This window comes from Aquila chrysaetos, chromosome W, assembly GCF_900496995.4.
Source record: "Aquila chrysaetos chrysaetos chromosome W, bAquChr1.4, whole genome shotgun sequence".
NCBI classification, from domain to species: domain Eukaryota; kingdom Metazoa; phylum Chordata; class Aves; order Accipitriformes; family Accipitridae; genus Aquila; species Aquila chrysaetos.
In genome coordinates, this window is record NC_054457.1 from 5,322,866 (window position 1) to 5,347,472 (window position 24,607).

General features: G+C 36.6%; 1 protein-coding gene across 1 annotated transcript; it reads right to left on the bottom strand.

Moving 5' to 3' along the window:
- Nucleotides 1-855: 855 nt before the first annotated feature.
- On the bottom strand, nt 856-24,607 carry LOC121232783 (carnosine N-methyltransferase-like). Its single transcript, XM_041121242.1, has 8 exons — nt 24,264-24,607; nt 22,988-23,180; nt 22,058-22,221; nt 11,045-11,185; nt 5,855-6,033; nt 4,006-4,119; nt 3,079-3,182; nt 856-2,734 (listed from the first exon to the last, which is right to left on the bottom strand). Exons 1-8 carry the CDS (start codon nt 24,401-24,403, stop codon nt 2,633-2,635), a joined length of 1,137 nt encoding a protein of 378 aa, XP_040977176.1. The 5' UTR covers nt 24,404-24,607; the 3' UTR covers nt 856-2,632.

A 24,607-nucleotide genomic window follows, 5' to 3' on the forward strand; every position in this document is an offset into this window, starting at 1 on the left:
TCTTTCTATAATAAATTCCAGCCCCCAGTTTTCCAATTTCTCTAGCCCAGCATTTGATCCTCTTCTAACTTTTTGCCCATTGTTTCTTTTATTTTGTTGGTTTCAGTTGTGCCATTTTATTGACTCTGAGCTATGATGTCTGCCTACCTCTGCATGTAATCTAAATTTCCCATCCACTTACTCCTGGATGTTTCTCCCATTTCCTGGTCTCTCTGTTTCTAATTGCCCACCTGTAGTGATCCTAATTGGGAGACCATTGTACATTGAGGAGTTAGTGATCCACTGTCCTGGTTTCAGCTGGGATAGAGTTAATTGTCTTCCTAGTAGCTGGTACAGTGCTATGTTTTGAGTTCAGTATGGGAAGAATGTTGATAACACTGATGTTTTCAGTTGTTGCTAAGTAGTGTTTAGTCTCAAGTCAAGGATTTTTCAGCTTCTCAAGCCCAGCCAACCAGAAGGCTAGAGGGGCACAAGAAGTTGGCACAGGACACAGCCAGGGCAGCTGACCCAAACTGGCCAAAGGGGTATTCCATACCATGTGATGTCACATCTAGTATATAAACTGGGGGGAGTGGGGGCGTGGGGGGATTGCCGCTCAGGGACTAACTGGGTGTCGAATGACAGGTGGTGAGCAATTGCACTGTGCATCAGTTGTATATTCCAATCCTTTCATTATTGCTGTTGTCATTTTATTAGTGTTATCATTACCATTATTAGTTTCTTCTTTTCTGTTCTATTAAACTGTTCTTATCTCAACGCACAAGTTTTACTTCTTTTCCCGATTCTCTTCCCCATCCTACTGGGTAGGGGGAAGTGAGTGAGCAGCTGTATGGTGCTTAGTTGCTGGCTGGGGTTAAACCACAACAACACATTATTGTCATAACTGATTTTATGATATACTACATTCAAATAAAAATACAGGACACTTCACATTTGTCAAACTTACTCCATATAAAGAAGTATTACTCTGCAGATTATGCAGCATTTTATTTTGCACAATTACAATACCACATACAGTTTAAGTGACCTAAATTGTTTAGCAGCTGAAGCTAAAATAAGTTATGTAGTTTTTCTCCCCTGTATGTACAACTGAAGAAAAAAACCAAATGCAGTCACACAGAATAATACGCGATTATCCCTGTCCATAAAAATACAAATAATGATTTTTAAGAACTCGTATATAGTAGTGTTTTACCTGCAGTCCTATTTACAAGTAATTTATAAGATTATTGTGCTTCCAACTCTTAATGTAACTTTTGACAGTGTGGGGTAGCGAAGAAGAAAACCAAGAGAACAAAGGATATTGAGATTCAACCAGAATGCCAGAGTTCAATTTTTTTATTTGTAAAAACAGGAACACCACATTTTAAGAGTAACTACAGACTGGTTAAGAGACATAAGTTGGGCAGTATTACAGATGTAACTACTCAGCAATTGCATAATCAACATTTACCTAACCTTGCCTTATTTCAAGGAGCTTGAAAAAAATCAAATTAAACACTAATCACATTTTATCTAAGAAAAAAAACCTCCCAAAACCAAAACCACCATAATAAAGACAAAGTATCCAAGTTCATGGGGGGGGGGGGGGGGAACACGGGACGAAGAGTAAATAGTACAATAAGGAAATTAAAGGAAAAAAAATATTTCTCTTTTTGTGGTGTGCAAGGGTTTGTTTTCTTGTTTGTTTGTAGGGGTTTTTTTGTTTGGATTTTGTTGGGGTTTTTTGGTTTTGTTTTTTGGGGTTTTTTTTTCCAATTTGTTAGAATGGTAGTGTTTCAGCTTTAAATAGGTCTTTCTTGGAGCAGGCATCTGTCTCTCTTGTGTAATACCAGGATTTGTAGATTGAATATCCACCTAAAGCTCATTTTGCCAGGAAAAAACATTAGGTTATTCCTGAACCGAGGTTAATTTACTGCTCCTCTGTGACATGCTGCTTTTCTTCATTTGATACTATGCTTTCACATAGTATTTCAAATTGTCTACAGATTGTGTTTTGAGTAAATGGTTAACAGCGGTACAATCAATCACATTCAAAGATTAGAATTCATACAATAGTCTACTTTGTTCCTATTTACACTATTTCCAGTTCCACAGAAAATGCTGTAACAGTTCTGATAGTTATTATATGTCAAGAATCATTTTACAACTTTTCAACCCATTTCAGACTTCATAATTTAAGTGTACATTTAGAAATACTTCTCTGAACTGTGACACAGCTAGTACACTAAATACCACTATGCATCCTTAACATCAGAAAATAGAAAAAAGAAAATAATTATAAATTTCTGAAAAAATGAGGCAGCATTTATGAAGAACTAGCCTGGTTAGGGGAAACATTAAATTTTATACACATGAAAATGTTGCCTTTTTTTTTTAATGCATTCCAAAGCATAAAGACAGTGTATGTGAACATTTCCCCCTCCATTTTCAATAATACATTACAAATATGCATGGCACACTACATGTCTGGATAACAATAGAGATGATGTTAAGAAAATAGATGCTATCTAAATCCTATTAGGCATAAGAAGGCACCACTGATTTGTCCAGACATCACCCAGTCTGTTTTGTTCTCAATTTTAGCATTCGAGCCAGCATTTCTTTCCGATTAACCTATCTAAACTCACTTCTATTCTGGTTTTCTCACCACAAAGAACACACATTCATAGTAGCATTTCATCATGGAGAGTTCATTCACAGTGTATGTTGACAATACAGATTCTTTCTCCACCTGAAAGTAAAAATCAGAGGCCTTCAAAATACTTTCTCTACAGGCACTGTAGAAATTTCTCTCTGTAAGAAATTGCTATATACTTTCTACCAACAGATTTCACAGTCTATCTACACATGTTAAAAAACCCCAACCAAACAAACAAACAAAAAAACACCACCCCAAACAAAACCCACCAACCACAACAAAATTAAAAAGTTGCAACACAACTATAAACATTTAACTCTCACAAAAGTTATTAGTCTAGCCATTAAGTTGAAGTACATTTAAGGTAAAGGTTAGTATGAAGAAGTTCATTCTGTTTACACCAATACTATTCATTTCAAATTGCAGCATCATCTTACCTCTATATGGAATCCATACTGCAGTATAACATTTTTTATATCCTCATAGCTTAATTCTATAGAAAGTTCATTTGCCAGGTTTTCAAAATGGTAAAGGAGAGGACCTACAGTAGACACAATGGAAACAGCCATTAAAAAAAAAAAAAAGCAAAACCACTTTTTTTGTTTTTTAAATCAGAAGTACATACTGAAAGTGTTAAGAATGCTAATATCCAGGCACACAACATTCAAATACAAACAAAAAAATATACATATTTCTATCGCTCAAATATGATTTTTATAATGAATTTCAGTCTAGCATCACTGCTCTCTCTACAGAATAGGAGGCAGGACATGCTGTGAGCTATTCAAGAGCTATGTTCACATTCTGCGATTGCCCAGGACTGGTGCAGTGACTGACTGATCAATTGCTACTATACAAAATGTTTAATCCCCAAGTTTGGTCTGCCTTTCCCTTACCATGGCAAAAGTTTTAAGTCTCTCTTCCTTTGAGCCAAAGCTTTTATGCCTTATTCTACTTACAAGCACAGTACAAATTAGACAACAGATTAAAGAAAAATAAGAAGGATGTATTAACAGACAGAATAAGGTCTATTTTCTCCAAAAACCAGCAAAAAGAATACAGGACACTACATTTATCAAACTTAAATGTGTGACACATGAATGTGAAACCTAGCACTGGGCAGCTTTGCTTCTCTATTAAAAAAAAAAATTAAAAAAAAAATAAAATCACATGGTGTTGACATGATTATAACTAACACACATCTGGACATATTCTGAACAGGCCCGAGAGAATTTCAAAGCCCTAGCTCTGCAGGATTTTCAGCACAGACACTTTCATCCCCACAACTCTTTTCAGGCACTAGGTGTCTAGTATGTGAGGAAACAGAAGTCGAGTTTGTGGAAAAAAAGACTGGTCACACTTACCTACATTTATCCATATTCCTCCAGGCTTTAGTATTTTCCATATTGTATCAATATAATCAATAACGTTATGTGCTGTATCTATAAAGAAGCAAGTTGCTATGCAGTCCCATGTATCTGCACAAAAAGAACATATTATACAGATATTAGTTTCAATGTTTCTCCCCCATAAAAATCTATCATTTAACAGCAATATTTGTTTTACACTCAGGATTTACTTCAATTAACAATAAAAGCTGAAGACTTCTCATGTTTACCAGAAACTAAATGCAAAACATTGTTTTACATAAGCAATGGACAGTTAAGTTTGGGTTTGTGGGGCCTATATTTTGAAAAAAACTAAAATATTAATGCATACATATCTATTTTATGACATAATTATTTGCATCTCAAAATATAAATTGCTTATATATTATAAAACATAATTACTGTAATATATATATTATAATATATGAAGGCCCAAACATGCTAATACTTGCCTGTTCTATGAACTTCATTACTACAACTGTTAAAAACAGAAATGCAAAAATACCCAGCAGCTTTGGGACTCTCTGGTTACATTAAAACCTAGAACAATACAAGTCTGTACACTAAAGTGTACTTTTACAACCCATGTAACTTCAAAATATTTTATCCAGTATCTGAATGTTTCTCCAATTGTTTTTTTACTAGCGTATTTAACAATATCTTTCAAGAACTACCTTTTAAAGCATGAGTCTGTTTTTGTCTAAACATGCATCTCTGAAATTGTAAAAGTTTAAGTTCTGTAAATTTGGGGGGGGGGGGGGGGGGGGGGAATCACCAGCATCGGATATCCTAACAAGACAGAATCTACAGAAAATTAAGGAATTATATAAGGCAGGCATCTAGAAGAAAATATCTAGAAGCCTAGCTGCACAAAAAAGAGGCAGATCAAAAGCTAGTTATTTTTCATCAGAATGAAATATGGGTCCAACAAAGACAGAGATGTGGAATTGGAAAACAGAAGTCCTTGGTGATAATCCAATACTATGCGAGGAAAAAAAATAAAAATTAGTGACCTCTAAATAGGCATACTTCATGTTTCTTATTATTTGCTCTACTAGGACCTGAAGTGTTAAATATTAGACTACATATGAAAGAAAAAAAAAAAAAACCTGGATAAGTGCTATTCTTCGATCGAAGAATAAATGTGTAATTGGTATGTGCTAAACAAGGTCATCTTCTGCAGATTAATTCAATATTAGGTTAGTCATACAAAGACTACTTTATAGCTGCAATGAAGACAGCACAATTAATCTGATATCACCAGAAAAAGTAAGGGTATTTGTACTGATGGGAAGTCTCAATCTTTAATAATTATCATCCCCATAATGTGCCCCTGAAATACTTGTTATTGACAGTCAATAAGCATATATTAGTTTCATTTATAATTAGCTACCATCAAAAAAGTTTGCTTTGCTTTTACAACAGAAAATTAACAAAAAATACTTCCCCCCCCCCCACTAAAAAAAAAATGCATTAGTTGCACTGTTCACTTCCTTAACATCACTTTTTTAAAAATCAAGTAAACCTTTCCCTAACTTTGCCATATTGTCTTTATTCTGAAAGAGACTACTGCAACAAAGATCTGTTAGGCAAGTAGCTAGCTACAGCAAATATATTATCTGTATGTTGGGGTTTTTCTTTTTAGTTATTAAAAGAAAAAAAAAAAGCAGCTGATTTGGAATAAGAAAGTCTTGCTATAATTGGTACTTTTTTGCTTAATGATTACAGATGCAGTTCCACTCTATTTGTAATAATTTCTTATTGTCTCATAGCAAATACACTAAAGATAGTTACATGGAAAGACTAAATATTTGCATTTACTCACTACACTCAGAATAAATTTCTTGAAAATCCCCTGCTGTCATAGAGAAGTTCGAACCAGAAGGAAGACTGTGAGGGTCAACATCAGGGAAATAAACTGGTCGTATCTGATCAGCAGATCTTTTGTTATTGCTAAACTGATGAATCCAGGGATAAAGCTTACATGAGTTAATTTCAGAGCATCTGCAAAACATGGAAGTCAGAACAATTCAGTTTCAATTAATTGTTCATGTATTATCTAGAAATGTAGGTGTCTTGAATATAAAATGATACATAAAAAGACTTTCACCAACATCCACTATTTTATTGATAAAGTTAATGCTAAAGCTAGAACTTTTCTAAGGGACTTATGTAGTTCATAACACTTCAGACTGGCCAATTTATGAGCTGGTCAAAAAACCCAAAACAATTTAACTCTGACACAAACTATCACCACACAACAACTGCATTGCTCCCCCTCCTCCCAATTTTTCCACTGGGGAAAAACCACCAAACCAAACCCGATTCTTTCTGTAGGATGGATGAAATTTGTGATTCAGTATATCCAGAAAAGCTAAGCCTTTTGGGGTTGGGATTTTTGTTTGTTTGTTTTATTAAAAAAAGAAACAATAGTCCCATGCTTGTCTTAAATTTCCTTGGGAATATTTGTTCTCATTCTAGACTTTTCTGCCTATCCTGAACCATAATCACAGGGGTTTTGAAGCACGGCAAAACAAAAGCATTTTTCAGATACAAAATGAAATGATGCATTTAAATTTCAAACGATTAATAAATTTCACGTTTTCACAAAGCACAATAGCTTTTCACTAGATGTCATTTTAAGTTAATAACATCTTGAATATTGCAATTATGCTAAGCAAACATTTTTTTTTAATTTGTGGATTGACATGATCAACTAAGTGAATGCTTACTCTAAGAAGTGATGAAAATAGGATTAAAATATAAAAAGCTTTTCCCAGTCCTGCACACAATTTGTAATTAAAAAAAAACAAACAAAAAAACCAACAAAACCTCCCCAAAACAACAACAACAAAAAAAAACCCAAACCAATTTCTTCTCCCATGCATCACCACCAAATTCTGCAGTCAAGCCCACTTACTAAAGCTATGTTACACATACATAACTAGATATTCGGAGATAACAGAGGATATGCATTTTATGAGACAGATGTTGTCAACAAGCACTTTTTAAAATGTAAGCAGTCTACCAGGTTATAGAAAATGTACTCTTGGCTCGTGGATAGAAAGCATCTGAGGTAAAGTCTTTGAAATAAAAGTTTTCTGCCATCTCCACATAGTATTTAGTTTTCTCAGTAAAAACAAAAATTAACTGTATTTGAACAACAATATACCAAGTTCATCAACCGTCTCCATATATAAACGGTCAGATAAATATCAAATCAGATACATGCAATCAGTCAAAGAAAACAAGCAGGAAAATAACCCTGACAACATAGACCTTGTTTCCTTCAAGCAAGACATGTCTATTTTGGCTGACTTCACATTTGATAGATTAACTTTTTTTTGTTAACTATTTCAGCATTCTTTGTGTGCTCACAGTCAATTTGTATTATCCTCAGAACATTTCTGTAAGACAATTAAATTTTCAGAAAAGCAAGGCAAAGAAACTAGGAGACCAGAGTAGATAAAGGAAATCTTTTCTGAGCTATAAGGGAACACACACCTTCCAGTACTTTTCTCATTTTTGAGCATAAAATATATACATGTAGACTTCAACAGTTCCAGGAGCAATTCCTTATTTAATGTAAAAGGCCAAACCCTCTCCATATTCAAAACTTGAAAACCTCCCCTTTCCAGCTTTGATAATTTATATCTCAAACTTAAGTATTGCAGTCCTTTACAGCTACCATCCTTCCACTGAAAAAATATAGGTAGGGAGTTAAAGTTATTATAGTAGAGTGTGAGGCACTTCTTTCTAATAGGCACAGTACATATATCGGGTAATGCTCAGTCTGAAAAGGTAATTCTAGAAAAGATGATTAGATCAAACCTTACTTCTGACCAATTAAGAAACCTTCTCAAGGTATCAAGATTTATCTACAAAGATGCTTTTTTAGGAAAGTAAAGGTTAGCCAAATGTCAGTGTGAATCCTACTTGTATGAATTAAAACATTTTAAACCACCCCTACTCTCATTTGGGTGCAAAGTGATTTTATATTACTCCAACTGAACTTTCTCAAATACTTATAAGTGCTGCTTCTACTGAAGGGCTGTTAGACTGAGGCTACTGAGTCTGCTCTGAATCTCCAGCTGCAAAACACAGCAAGTCAGCAATCAGCTGCACACTAGATCAATCCTGTTGCACAGTGGAGAAATGAGACCACATAAGATCTGGTGTCTCCTCCACTTAGATACCACACTGGTGTTTCCCCTCCCATCAGATGTCAAAGGGATGCAATGTGTCATTGTGACTCTAGGCCACCTGAAAATTTTGGTATGCTTTCCAGAGACAGGAAGACTGATTATGCTGCTTACAGTTTTTGTTCTTCCAAAAAACATGTAAGAAAAGAAGAGTGTCTGCGTATCACCAGTGATCATCTCTGCCATCTGTCATTATATCTAGGACTCATCTAAACACAAGAAAAATATACCAGGTATATAAAGAACCTTATCCATTAAAAAAAAAAAAAACAAACAAAAAAAAAACCAAAACCAAAACCAACAATCTCCCATGCAAAGATTGCAGCAGCTTTGGAGCCATTATAGCTTAACTCCTTTGGAGCCACTTTACTTTCAAATTGGAGCTTCCTTAATGGAATCATGCACTTTAACCAATATAGTTTTTCAAAGCTGTGTTGATTAATTTCAAATATTCATAGCAACCATAATTATGCCTTGATGGACTTCTGTGTTCATGACATACCGAACTATGATATTTTATCCACAATAACAAAGGCTCTCAATTTAAGAGTTGTTGGGTTTTTATGCATATTAAACCAGCAGATATTAAACCAGCACTTTGTACACAGAAAATTTACATCACTATACCAAATCTAGAAGGCCCACTGGAGTAGTAGACTTGATATTCAAGATTGTCTTCCAAAAAATAAACCAAGGTCAAAGTACTGAGAAAGAATGCAGATCCAAACTATAAGCATATAATAGAAAAACCCTCATGCCGCTATCAACTGAAAATAAAAATGAATTAGTAATCATGTCATGCTGTTTAAATGGTAAAACTAAGAAGAATTTTCAAAAAGTTATTTCATATTTAACTTTTAAAAATTCATCACAAAAAATCCCACCAATAAACTAAACTAGCATTTTATTCAAAGCTGTTATTTTTCTTCCAACATGTAAAAACCCTAGGCACCAACTCGGTCCCCTTTCTGGATAAATTAAGGAGGAAAGGAACTGTAGCTAAACACTTATTTGCAAAATCCATATTCTTCCTTAACTGGTATCTTCAGCTCATATTGTTCATTGTTGTTTCTTCCAGTTCCAGGAAGGCAAACATGTCAATTTCAGAAGGCTAACTGGGAACAGTCACTTAAAACTAAAATGATAGATCTCAAAAGTCCCTAAAAACTTCTTAATAGACCTCCCAAGGTTAAATCTAACAGAAAGGAATGCCTGCACCTCAACTGAACTGACTGAAATTCAAATTCAAGTTAGCAGTTATCTGTATTGTCTTCCATGCTAATAACAAAACTTGTAATTGATAACTTGCCCAGGAAAGATGAAGGTTACAGCAGCTGAGCAACACTCAATTTTGCTGTCTAAAATTAAGTACTGTTAGCAAATATAACACATATATACCTTTCTGCTAAATACATTTTATACTAATAGGAAACACCACATGAACATTAGATGCTAAGAATTATGGAGTACTAGAGTAAGCTAAGCATGAATTTTCAGGAGCATTCCACATATGGGCCAAAGACTCCATATGTAAGGAAGACAAAAAAAACTGTTAACATATTGGTTTCAACCAACATGACAGCTAACCAGTGCTGCCAAATAGGGGAACTAAATAATTTTATACTGCTCTGAATCATTTCAAAAGTTCTAAAGAATGTAAGAGCCAGTAGGGCTGTATAGCTAGGGATAGGAAAAAACATGACCTCCTCTTTTCAGTAGCTGCAAAGCATTAGATCAACTCAACTGTAACGTGCAATTTCATCACTAGATGATAATAGTTTATGAATAATGTAAGGAAAGAGCAAATAAATCTATAGCAAATATCTATTTCTGTTATAGTGACCACTACTGTCTTAAGCAGACATGCAGCAGCCATAAGAAATGCTGTCTTCCCCTTGGTCTGTATTTGAATGGTAAGCAATAACAGATTTGGGATCATCTTTTTGTTCCCATGCCTAGCATAAGGGAATAACAGTCCACAAACAGAGCTCCAAAACACCATAATCATAGAGTATAAGCCAATATTTTAGGTGTTTTCAAAGGCATATCATTTCATACTTGCCCACCCATAATCTTCCCATCCTCATTCTTACAAGAACAATTACATTTTACTACCTTCTTCCTTCTAAGTTCATTGAGACACCAATAATTTCCAGCACAAGTGACAGAACACCAAATACAAAAACGTCACTCTAAATTAAACCTATACAGTGAAATCTATGTTATTGTCCTACATTCAAGTTTAGTACCACAGTTTAATTGTGGAACTATCATATTATTTTAACTATTACTCAAGTGACAGAACTCATTAAGAAGTGGTGCAGCTTGTTTTGTTGGTTGCTTTTAATGTAGAAACAATACCTTAAATTTTAGTATGGAATATAACATTTTCATTAATAGGTTTCCTCTGTTACTAATCACCATCACTAAGTATCATGCATATCTTAATTAAGCCATATTTGATACTCAAGATAGATGTGCATTTTACAGAAAAACATTTGAAATAAAAATCATAAAACCTATTCAAGATTATGCAGGAAGTCTGTGGCAGAGTCCAGAAATCTCAAGTCTCGTAACTTAAAAGCCATGCTTGCTACTATAAGCCTAATGACTTACCCATTAGACTCAAATACAATGCTTCCTGCTCCAATTATCCCCACTCTTTTTCATCAAAACACTCTACAAAGTGGTTGACTGTTAGGACTTACAAATCTATTCTCAAGAGCTTTATTTATTCAAGTTTTTCCTCATTTATACTTTTGCCTTCCTAGTACCTGTAGGTTTCAAACAGCAAGTAAAACAAAGCTATGTACCTGTTGAGTACAAAGTTTGAAGAAAAGAGCATAAAGAGGCTCCATTCATTTCCTTGGCAAGCATAACCAAGCATAGCTATTTCCCACGCCAATCTACCTAGCCCAGCACCAGGTATCAGGATATTAACTTTGGAGAAATCCCTGCAACAAAACAAAAATAATAGTTAAGTTGTTATCATATACCTCTTTAACAAAAGCATATTGAGGTCCAGTCCAACATTTTTTTCCCCATATGCTTAGATGTTATAATGTACTTCCTGTATGACATTACTTTTTAAAGACAAACCGAGCCAGTTCTGATCAGATCACTTAGTTGTATAAAGAAAAACCCACAGAAAAGACTCAAAATAATATTTGCACAGAATAAAAGTACTTACACCTATGTAATCCTTATTCAGAGTACAGTGCATAATTAAGAAAAATATTTTTCTAATAACTTTTATAACTATAAAAGTTAAAATACTCAAGTGATTTGCAGAAAGAACATGATCACATATCACCATTTATTCTTCTATAATGTCCATTGATAACTAGTATTCTAGCAATCAGAAATGTAGTTCTTTCTTACATCACTTTATACTCAATAAAAAAAGTATTTTGACAGCAGAACCACAAAGCAAACATGAGCTCATGAGCAATTCAGATTCTAAAGACTTGAAAATAATTAACTTTTCAGCAACTGTGGGTTTTTTAAATATGCTGTTCACAGATTTCACTCAAGCACATAAGCAACATAGGATTTCCTAAACCTAAGTACAGTGTAATTCTCTGCCCCTTCACTTCCCATAACTAGACATCAAGTTGAAGACTAGAGGAAGACATCCAGCAGTTGTGTGGTTACTGAGAGATTTAAGCCAACCTTTCCCACCTTCCAAGTTGAGCAACTAGTAAATACAAGAACTAAGAATCTCAAAATATTCTCCTCTTTCAGGCAGAAAATTCAGAAGATACTCAAAAGCTGTCTGGATGTAGTCTTATGCAACCTGCCCTAGGTGGCCCTGCTTGAGCAGGGGGGGCTAGACCAGATGACCTCCAGAGGTCCCTTCCAACCCCAACCATTCTGTGAAACTGTGAGAAAAGGCAATATATACATATTTTAACTAACTAGCAGTTGCACCACAATGCAATACAACCTTTGCTCTTAAAACAAATACACCCTCCCACAAAACTGAAAAGATGTATCTCCTAAAAAGAATATTCCAAATAACAAAAGAAATTAAGATGATAATGCTCAAGTTCACAATATACTCTCTAGAACAAAGAATCACTGACAGTACAGGATTATAATCTTGCAACTAAATATTGCCATTTGGACCTCTATACTCCTTGCTGTGGGAAGCAAAAGGGTGAATATGGCACAGATGCTGACTCAAAGGGCAAGGCTATTCATGGAAATCTGGTCTTACACATACAGCCAAAGGGAACCATCTAATGCCACCCACATATGAAGAATGCAAGCATTACATATTTTAATATTCTTCAATAATTCTCCAATTTCCAGTCCCAAACAAGACCTTCTAATTTCATAAATCAAAAAAGTGTGAATACTCAGTCCTCCCTCCCTTTCACATCTCACCTTCAATGGCAAAACATCTATGTATTAATTTAATATACAAATGCAACCAAATGAAGCCACAATCAGCATTTAAAAAAACCAAACAACTCAAAACAACAAACAAAACCCAAAACACACCCCCACCCATACACAACCCCACTGTGAGAGAAAGCAAAACACAATGCCTTTTGATCTCTTAAAAAGCCAGGATGCCAAAAAGGAATCAAAAGGGTTAGCACACCGTATAAACATGAAGATGAGCAAGGGAGTTAACTAACTTCAGAAATAATGCTAACTTTCAGAAGATTGCTACTGAACAGAAGAAAGTATTATCCTTTTCTAAAGGCCACACAAACTAACAAAGCAATTTTAACAGTGCCTTTTGGTTTGCGGATTAATCACATAATTGGCCAAGCCTCCCAAATAAATAAACAAAAGGTGTTTTTTTTCCATTCCTAATTTTTATTCCTTTAAAATTATACTTTCAGGTTTTGGGGTTTTTTTTGTTGTTGTTATTTTGGTGTTGGTTTTTTTTTTTAATTTTCCAATCAACAAGAAGCAAGAAATCAAGATAGCACTTCACTATTATTTAAAGGCACTTCTGTGAAACAAGTTTTTATTTGCCTCTCTTCTACAAGGAAGGCCAGAAGAAAGAATAGTGAGCTAGCAAAGAAGCCCCACTGAAAAAAAAAAAAAAAAACCAAAAAAAAGAGATTAATTCAAGGGAAAACTACTTGCCTAAGACTAAACTTTGAAAATAGTAATCTGAGAGGAGGAAGAAAATCCATTTTGGGGAAGAAGTTAAAAGAACTTGTAGCTTTTTCTATTAGTAGTGCTATATCTATTCATAATTATTCCAAACATATTTCCACCTAATTATTTTTCTTTACAGTTTACCTTTATTTATTAAATATTTAAACTAGCACCACACAGACTTTTGTAACCCCGTGTGGACACTTCTATTTTATGAGTGGCTTGAAAAGTCTTGTGCCACTTCCAAGATGTCACACACTAATCTGAAAAGCTGCTCTTTTAAAACAGCCTACTGACAAGAAGGTACGCAGGTGTAACCAGTTTAAAATCTGTACCTTTACTCATACTGAAACAAGATAAGGCCTCAAACAGGCAAGCGAGTTGATTTTAAATTGCTTGGAATTGGCTTGTATCCTTTTATTCACAATATACAGCTTTTGTATCTCTGAACTAAGTTTTCCCAATTATCTCTCTAGAAAAAAAAAAAAAAAAGTTGTTTTTAACTGTACTTTCCTCTGCACCTTTATTATGGGATTGAAGTCTACCTGGAAATTTGTTAACAAATTAATTCCTACCTATACTCTTTATATTGGTTGCTAGGGGACTCATGCTGGCCATCAGCTTCATTTCAGCATATAGACCACCTACTAATAGAGCACAAAATATAATCAAATCCAAGTCCACTAACATGTAACATTTTGGAAAGCAAGGGTCCAAGAGCATTTTTGTCATCTATAATCAGAGAAATTAGGTATGTAGCAAACTCAGTGTAACAGGTGTTGATAATATCTTGCTACATAAAAAAAAAAGTGCTCCTTTGGCTTTTAAAGACTTGAATGAATTGTTGATGGATTTAAAAAAAAAAAAAAAATTAGGGTATGAATCCAGTGGTAGTGGGAGCACTCCATTGCAGTATATTATGCTACTTCTGAATCATTATCAACAGTCAATAGCTTAGTGTTGCCACATTTTCTGAAGGCTCAGTCTGAACCTATAACTTATTTAATGGCTAGGTACTGTCAAAAGGGGGCCCTCTAGCCACACCACTGGTTTTCTGAAGCAAATACCTAAAAAGAGCCAGCTGAATAATCTAGTAGAAAAAAAAAAAAATAAAAAAATGCACTGTACCAAAAAAAAAAAACCCACCAAACCCAAAACACAAAAAAACCCCCACAAACAGAACCTGGCTAAAACTATCTAACCAGCTCACTGAAGACTCAGACGAGCATTTATCTGAGCAGTAGGGACACAGCAAGAGTACGTGGCCAAGGCCCATTTTCATAGCAGCTATGTGTTAGCTGTAACATTGAACTACATCTTAAAAGTCAGCTGAAAGAAAAGCTGGGAATTAGAACTGCTAACAATTATATTGCACAGAAGCTACTTTTTTTAATGGCTAAACAGTCATAACAATTTAGGAGGCTAGAAAGACCTGCTTTCCTATGGTAAATACATATTAGCAGTAGTAGCGAAAAAAATTAACCACCCCACACAAAACCCTGATAACACCACCAAACGTTATTCACAGTGAAATTAGCCCTAAACTAGCAAGTGGCAGAAGGGTTTCAAAGCCACAAGTTAGAAGAGTTCTGGTATTGGTTAGAGGTCCCCCAAAAGCTTAAACACCTGCAGGGCATAAGGGGAGAAATATTGGCCTACAGGTGTAGTCAGGGGGTGCAGGCAAAGAAAGGAAAGGCAGCTAACATTGTACTGTTCAGCATAAATGAGGAGCACTGCATTTTGCAGTTTGATAGATTTTCAGGTTTTAAAACCCTAATGCCATTCCTGAAGATTTTAGCATGGTATCAATTTTTAAAGGAAAAAAACGTGTGTGATAAAGATATAAGCTTTATACCTATTATGCTTTAACAAAAGAAACCTAAAGGTGCTGAAGGGGAAAAATTATACAGAATAGTTCAGTTGGAAGGTACCTACAACAATCATCTAGTCCAACTTCAAAGAGAAAAATATTACTGTGTGCAATTGTAGACATATCTCATTTTCATAAACTAAACACTGCAATGTTATCTACTCAGAAGAAGTGGTCAGAAATATACACCTTATATACAGAAGGCCAGTGGAAACATTGGCATAGAATAACTGTGGAACCTGTAATCTAGTTCTTTCCTGAAGTCTTATCGCTGTAATGTTTGTAAATTTAGATAGCAGACAGATTCAATGTTCAGTATAGTATTTTTCATTATTTTACCACAGTTCTATTTTCAGTGATGTTCTTAAAAGGTAACTGCTTTTCAAATAGAATAATGAAGGTAACTAAAAATACAGTCAGTCAAAGAGCAGTTGTTCTGCAAACTTGGCAGTTTAGGTTTATATACATCCATTTCAAGACCTGCAAAGGTTTCTGTAGACCAGAATAACACTGAAGACATCACTTACTGATAAATCCAATGTTTCAAGTGGAGTTTAGACTAAAGCACAACTTTGTATGAGATTAAAAAAAAACTAAAAGAACAAATATATTTTATGTCAAGTTAAAATTCCTATAAGACAGAAGCTTTAAGGTCACTATAAATGTGACTGAGTGCATGGGAAAAGTATACTCAAGCTCAGCCTTGAACGAGCAAGATACATTTTTCAAATAAAAAGGAAACTAAAGTACTAGTTACTTCTTTTGGGCTGGCCTGGCAGTATACTGAAAATATAGCCAATTGCTGGATTAGGTGTTGTGGTTTCAGCCCAGCCGGTAACAAAGGACCACGCAGCCGCTCGCTCACTCCTCCCCCGCCCCCCTCCGGTGGGAGGGGGAGGAGAATCAGGAGAAAAGAAAAAAACCAAAACCGGAACCTCGAGGGCTGAGATAAGGACAATTTACTGGGACAACACAAAAAGAGAAGTTACAACAACAACGGTACTAATAAAAGAATATACAAAACGAGTGATGCACAGTGCAACTGCTCACCACCCGGAACCCGACGCTCCGCCACTTCCCCCACCGAAAGCCGAGAGATCACCCCCCAGCCCGCTCCCCAGTTATATACTGAGCATGATGGCACATGGTATGGAATAGCTCCTTGGCTAGTTCAGGTCAGCTGTCCTGGCTGTGCCCCCTCCCGGCTTCCTGTGAAAATGAACTCTATCCCAGCTGAACCCAGGACAGGTGTTAAGATTTAAATTTCAAGCTACAGCTGGTTCCAGAGGCCAAGTTAATAAAGTGTTTGGAGAAAATACCAAAACATTTCTTGGCTATGGAATAATATCAACTATCATAAAGGTTTGTTTCTTTAGTTCCTTTTGGACAAGAAAATGTAAAGTAATCCCCCTCAGTACACTCATCTAGTTTTCCAACTTTACACTTACCCATAAAAACGCTTAGTCACATTTCATCAAGAAAAAAAAAAAATACACGTTTTACTATTCTTTCTTACAGAAAACAGTGTTCATGGTTCATTCAGACCAAAGAAATTCCGAAGGCTTAATCAAGAATGCAAACAATTCTAGAAAGACTGTGACATGAAATACATGATGAAATTTCAATATGAGTAATGCAGGAAATCTATTGCTTCTTCAGGAAGACCTTTATCTCATGGGACTTCGCTTGAACTGCTTTGTCCAGCCTACTCACATATTCTGTGCTAAACAGAAAGAATTATTTCTGAAGAGGAATGGGAACCAGAAACAGCTTTTGCCTTTTTTATTTTTGAATGACAGTCTTGTCAGGAGACTGGACTGAAACACAAAATAACAGTAGAACCTACTTGCAAGACTGTTCTAATTTACAGCTGCTTTCAACCATTGCTTGCATCCCAAGAGCACAAGCATATAAAACATTCCATCATCTCCTTTCTTATTCCTTGTATACCCACAGAACTGATACAGGCTGATCTCGCAGAGAATAGCAACAATACAATATCTGCGTGCATGGAGCTATAACATAGTAGCAAAACGTATTTGGACAGTTTCAAAAATTTCTATTCCTTTTTCACAATTCCAATGCATGGAAGCAATACAAGTGATATCAATTAGAAACAATTCTGATGAAGCCATTAAAATAAAAATAAAAGGTGACTTGTGCTGACAGTTTTAAACTTAGGGTATTTATTTCTCCGTCACTTTTAATACAAAATATACCTAGGCAAACCTGTTTTCATTACCAATTGCCAGCAATACATTTTTTCCTCCAAGAATTTCATCACCTCAGGACACTTCAGCACTTTGCACTACAGAAGAAAACTCTAAGTAAATGCAAAACTGCACTTTGAGACTCCACAGACAGGCTGTCTTCCCACATGACCACACACAGCCAGTCCTCTCCATAGGAAAAAAAATACTTTGCACCCACCGTATACACAACAGCCAAAATAACTTCATTATTGTCAGTTCAGGCCCTGTCCACGCATCCCTTCAAACTGAGGCAACAGCTCCCTACCAAAACTTCAAATAAAAATAGTAATACAAATTAAAAAAAAAAAAAAAACAAAAAAAACACCCACCCCCCCCCCCCCCCCCAAAACACACCACAAAAAAACCAACACAACCAAAAAAAAAAACAAACAAAAAAAAAAACCAGCTTGGCCAGCCAGCCTTCCCCGGCAGGCAAGTTACCTCTTCCACAAGGTTGAGATGACACCAACAGTAAGCCTCACAACACACAAAGAGAACAGGTACTCCTGAACCATTGATGCTTCTTGCCTCAAAGAGGTAGTGTACTCCTAAGGAAAGAAAGGGATCTGGGGGTGCTGGTTGGCAGTAGGCTCAATAGGAGTCAGCAGTGGGCCCTGGCAGCCAAGAGGGCAAACAACATTCTGGGGTGCATTCAACACAGTATAACCAGCCGATCAAAAGAGGTGATTATCCCGCTGTATTCAGCATTGGTGTGGCCTCACCTTGAGTGCTGTGTGCAGTTCTGGGCCCCACAATTTAAAAAGGATGTTAAGGTACTTGAATGCGTCCAGAGGAGGCCAACAAAGCTGGTGAAAGGGCTGGAAGGCATGTCCTATGAGGAGTGGCTGAGGACTCTGGGTTTGTCTAGTTTGGAGAAAAGGAGACTGAGGGGCAACCTCATTGCTCTCTACAGCTTCCTGAGGAGGGGAAGTGGAAAGGGAGGTGCTGAGCTCTTCTCCCTGGTATCCAGTGACAGGACACGTGGGAATGGTTCAAAAGCTGCGTAAGGGGAGGTTCAGACTCAATATTAGGAAGCATTTCTTTACCGAGAGGGTGGTCAAACACTGGAACAGGCTTCCTAGAGATGTGGTTGATGCCCCATGCCTGTCAGCATTTAAGAGGCATTTGGACAATGCCCTTAATAAGATGCTTTAAGTTTTGGTCAGCCTGGAAGTGGTCAGGCAGTTGGACTGGATGATCGTTGCAGGTCCCTTCCAACTGTAACTATTCTATTCTAGCTTGCGGACCCTGGGAAACAGAGTCGTCTGGGGACAATAATGAGAGAGAGAACACGCGCACAAGAGAGAAAGCAAGAGCGCAAAAGCAAGAGAGCATGCACGAGGTTTTACGTAAGTGCTACCACATCTCCATAATGATCACGGTTATTAAACTTTTAATTAGATACACATGCAGCACACATTTTTAGAATACAAAACACTTCATTCAACAGAAACCCAAACTTGTAACAGAGACTCTTCTAAACTGAGACAAAAACCACCCAACTGGTATTTCAGAGCTATCGCAACAAGGACAGAAGTGGTATCACATTAGTTGTGTCTGACAACAGACAACAAAAACAAAATTCCTAGTAAAGTAGCACAAAGCTGTTGACTTCAGAATCATACAACCTGTTACTGGATGCTGTTTCCTCATACCAATCTAAAGTTTTATCACCAATAAACTTTATCTCAAATGTACAAGTCAAAACTTTCTAACTTCAGTCATACATCTCTAAGACTTTAGATCAGTTACTTCTTCATAACCAAAAGCTTTAAAAAGTTAACATAAAAAAAAACCCAAACAACCCCAAAATGTGAACTGCTGAAAGTAATAATTTTAATCTTCAAAATAGAACTATGACCTCTCCTATAGATCTACACTAGAGGCACAGAAGATAATTTGTAATATTTAATTCATTTTTACCTCATCTAGGGTGCTATTAAGCACTGAAGACCTATTAAAAAATATTGAGGAATGGTTAAAGAGTGAATAAGCGAATTTATGCAGCATTACTGCCTTTGCAAAATGAAATTAAGATGCTTCTGTTTCTTGTTTCAAATAGTCTGCTAAAAATGGGCAGGTTTTTGAGCATTACTATTTTGCAACCCTCTACGGTTAAGGTGGTCTTCAGCTTTAGCCAGGATAAAACACACTACTGTAATTTAGTGACATTACAAAAGGTTGGAAATAAACAAGGTATACATCTGAAAAGAAATGTGATCTTCTCCTAGACAAACTGTATATATATAAAAAAAAAAATAAGATGGCACTACTACTTTCTATGAAGGATCAATGAGGTAAAAGCAATAATTCTTGAATTACTTCTTGTAAATCTTCATAATTATTTCCTTGAATACAGTTATTTAAAGTTATGCTTTTTAGTTACAGAAGTTGAAGTTTTGCTTTTAGAATAGTGATTTGTCCTGTTAGGCACAAGAAATACACTGTATCTTACAAATTATGCACTTTCTCCAGTTTTTATCCAACTTGCGTTGCATACCTGATATAAGACTTGGAAAGCCAAGCATTATAGATGGACAGTGCCAAACTAAGAAATAAAGGAGGATTTCCATGAAGTCAAAATTCAAAACCAGTTTTAGAGATGAAGATTACATTTGGTCAAAATCCAGCTGAATATCACATCTTCCAAGAGGCAGTTACCAAGTGTTTATATGTAAACTATCAGACATAGAAAGGAAAGAAGCTCTATTTCCAGTGCTTTTCCTAGGTAATCTCCTAGCTAGGGAGATTTCTTTAAAAAAATTGTTTTACCTAAATGTGTAAAAACTAAACTTACTGTAGTTTTTTCTACAATTGAAGATTCTTGAATGTGTCGCATCAAAGGAGGGCATTAAAGTTTTATTTTTCAGTTTACTGCAGAAAATTCATCTCCAAATAAAACATCTTAAGTGATGCATCCACCTTGAGATAAGTTAGCCCAAAGCAAAAGAAACCAAGCAATCTGTCTGACATGTCCATTTGACCATATCAAAATCCACACCATGTTCTGCCACCACTAGCAATCGCCACTCATCAAAATTAAGAGATGGCTAGTGGAAGGTATTTTCAAATTGGTACAAGTGAATTCTTAATTACTGAGAACAAAGGAAACCCACAATAGCTCCCAGCAATATCAAATCTAAGCTCTGACCTGTTACACTTATGAGTACAAAGCTCACAAGCGACATCAAAACACACACAGTATTGGATAATTTTTCCATTTTAAGAGCATCAAATTTAAACTGGAATGTACTTTATGATAACCGGGCTGACTAAACAGCAAAAACATTATAGAATTCTTGCAGCAATAATTTCTTCCTAGATTCTACCGGTATACTTCTACTTAGTTACCTTAAAAACTTGTCATGGTTTAACCCCAGCTGGCAACTAAGCACCACACAGCCGCTCGCTCACTCCCCCACCCAGCGGGATGGGGGAGAGAATCGGAAAAGTGAGAAAATTCATGGGTTAAGATAAAGACAGTTTAATAGGTAAAGCAAAAGCCACGCGCACAAGCAAAGCAAAACAAGGAATTCATTCACTACTTCCCATCAGCAGGCAGATGTTCAGCCATCTCTAGGAAAGCAGGGCTCCATCACGCATAATGGTTACTTGGGAAGACAAATGCCATCACTCTGAATGTCCCCCCCTTCCTCCTTCTTTCCCCATCTTTATATTGCTGAGCATGATGTCATATGGTCTGGAATATCCCTTTGGTCAGTTGGGGTCAGCTGTCCCAGATGTGTCTCCTCCCAGCTTCTTGTACACCCCCAGCCTACTCACTGGCGGGGCAGTGAGAAGCAGAAAAGGCCTTGACTCTGTGTAAGCACTGCTCAGCAGTAACTAAACCATCCCTGTATTATCAACACTGTTTTGGTCACAAATCCAAAACACAGCACCATACAAGCTACTATGAAGAAATTTAACTCTATCTCAGCCAAAACCAGCACAAAACCCCACAACAACTACTATTTTAGTAGCGTTTCTTAATAAGCTAATACAATTACAAAGGTAAAAACTCTGTTGCATGTGTGCACATACAAGACTTGCATTGTATTATCTGAAATCAAGGCTAAAGTTAAGCATTTGTATTGTAAATTTTAAGTGCAATAAAACTACACTGAGGGTTATGAATCTTCTTCCTTCCTTTCCCCTTCCACCAAGAAGGGCAATACTCATACTTGCTGCTATCATAAGGGCCTTTCCCTTAATCTGCAGAATCTGCACTCTGAGTGTCTACTAACCCGTAAACTTTAACTCGCTGAGCACCACTGGCTTAACTCCACAACCTCCTGAAGACTATTACTTGAAAAGTTATCATGGACCCTGTTATATCAAGCCACAGGGAAAAAAAAGAAAAAAAGTTTTATTGTTGGCTTAATTCCATGTCAAGTTTATGATTCTGCTCTTTTCCAATACCTTCTACTAAAAACAAACTTTCTCAATTAAACAATGAATTCCACAGCATTCACATTAATTTCTGTATTTTTAAAACCAAGCCTTTTCTTACTCCAGAAAAACTTTTGTTATTGTTGTACAACAGTGTATGCCCACACTAAAGTAAGTCTTAAAATACTATTTACCATTTTTCTTTTGGAAAGTTCTTTACAATTTCACTAATGATTGGCTGGTAGCAGGAATCTCTCTCAGGCTTCCCCTCTTCACTCCAGTCTCTCACAAATTGTTTCAAAGTTGATTTTAATTTATCCATGTCAAACATCGAAGCTGGTGTAATCTTCCCACTTCCCTGATTAAAGCGGGGGGGGGTGGGGGGTGGGGTGGTTAATGAAAAATGCACCAAGTATCTTTAATCTTGAAAAAGAGAACATAAAATAGAAACAGACAAAGAGTCATGGTATTAGGGCTGTTGGGAGTTTTAATTGGCAAAGTACTTACCTCTTACTTCTGGGACCAGGGCTCAAATCCAGCCCTGTTAAATGGATTGAGTTTAGTGGTCTCGGTTCAGCCCCCAAGAGACCAGGGTCCAAATCACAAAACCAACATACAGTATGGCATAACTGAGCACAACTAGTAGTTATTCAGGAAAGGATTGGGACTTTGCTAGTGATGAGACTGAACCGCTCATCATAAGAGGGAGATCCCTCTACGTTACTGATGCAGCATGGAAAACTCACACTAGAGCTGCCCAGAACTGTACCTAGCCTGCAGATACCAAAAAAGACTTCAGTTTCCATCACTGACAGTCTCTTAAGTCTGAATGCAATTTTTTTTTTTTTTTTTTTGCTAGATGCCACATTGAAAGGCAGATAAGCAGAGCAAAAATTGCACTAAATTTTACAAATGCTAACATTCAAAATACTTGGACTACCTAAAATTTAACTAAATTTAGGACACCATAACATACAATAACCTACAATAAGATATACAATACCATTTATGGTCTACATAGCCAACTGAAAAATTAACTTTAAAATGTAACCAGGGCAGAGCTAGAAAATCCCGAAGAGTACAGAATTTAGTTTTGAAGTATGAAAAAGTTCATTTTAACATACATCTCCATATTCTTTGTTTTCAAACATATGAATGCAGTCATTGACAATGGTCTGTAGTATCTCTTGATTATGATCAATGCATTTCCGAATCTTATCGAGGTGAGGAAGGAATTGAGGAAGACAACTCTGTTGGTCATCTGGGAGAGATCTAAACTGTCTCTCTGTTCTGTTCACCCGTTCATGCATATTAGTTCTAGGAAGAAAACAAACAAAAAAATATTAAAAGTCTTCAGATATTTAGCAGCAATACATATTATAAATACAAAGAATTCACACAAAGCTACTCCAATTACAACTACCCAATTCTTTCAACTCAGAAAGTAGTCAGACTTTGTAATTCTTTACTAGAGAATGAGTTCTCAAGAATTCTATAGGCAAAATGATTTTTAAGCTCTATTTCCATATTACCACTCTTTTAACAACACGTTAGTTTAAGAGGACCACTGTTTTACAGCTCCATCCCCAGCCTCTCATTTCCAGCACAGGTGATCACAACCTCTAATACATGGATCTACAAAGTGATGCAACTTAGTAAACAATCAACCTGCAAACCCATAAAAATAGCCAGATTATTTCACAAATACAGTTTAAATGGGATAAAACAGCTGAATAGCATGGTAACCTTTGGCTACAGAAAAACTGGAATGTGGAGTGGAAATGGGGCAGCTGAAAGCAGGATCCTCAAAATCAATTGCTTCTGAAGGAATCATAACAGTCAAGGCCAGGCCATGCTGGAGTTTTGGTGGCCCCACTAAGGCATTAAATTGCCTTCTTTTAACAGCCTCAACTATGAGTACAATGAAATTGATTGTGTAACCGATCCAGGCAAAAAATAACTCATCCCTTTCCCCATAATACTGTCAAGGATTGGATTTTTTTCAGCCAAGTCTGGTTTTTTCCTCCACCATTTGAATTACTTGTGTTTTCTCCTTCATTCTATAGATTCGTGTAGCAAGCCAGGGGTTGGGTTCTTTTTTTTTTTTTCTCTTTCATTTATCTCAATTCTAAAAGGGCTATCTAACACTTTTGTGACTCAAGAAACGCCTAGATAGCTAGTTATAACAAAATGGCATCCATCAATGCTTTCAGACGACCTTATTTCTTCTGCAAATTTACAAGTCTTTCAAAAATTTCCCCGACAATCGACTACGCAAAACACCATGTGCGTTTCTTTGCCAGTAGGAGCTACTACTGTTTTTCAGGACTTAAAAGGGCAACACCACGTCACAGAGCCGGACCACATAGCCGCGTATGCGAGGCAGCACATTTTAGTTACCCGTAGTATCGGAACGCGTTGATGATCCTCCGGAAATGCTCCCGCTCCAACCGCTCCTCCTCCGCCCTGGCTACCGTGGCCGCCGCCAACACCTTCGACTCCTGCGGCTGCCACCGCCGTTCGTCGCTCAGAAGTGCCATCGCCTCCGCCCCTCGTTCGCCGCCCCCACACTCTCCTAGCCACGGCAGCTGCACCTCCACCTCGCCTCGTCACAGCCCCCTGCGCATCACCTTGGTTAGTGAGTCCCTCTCACTCCTGGGCCGCGACAGCAGCGCTTTGCAAGACACAGCGCATGCGACCGACAGCCTAATAACAACCACGGCTAACAGTCGCACGCACGCTAG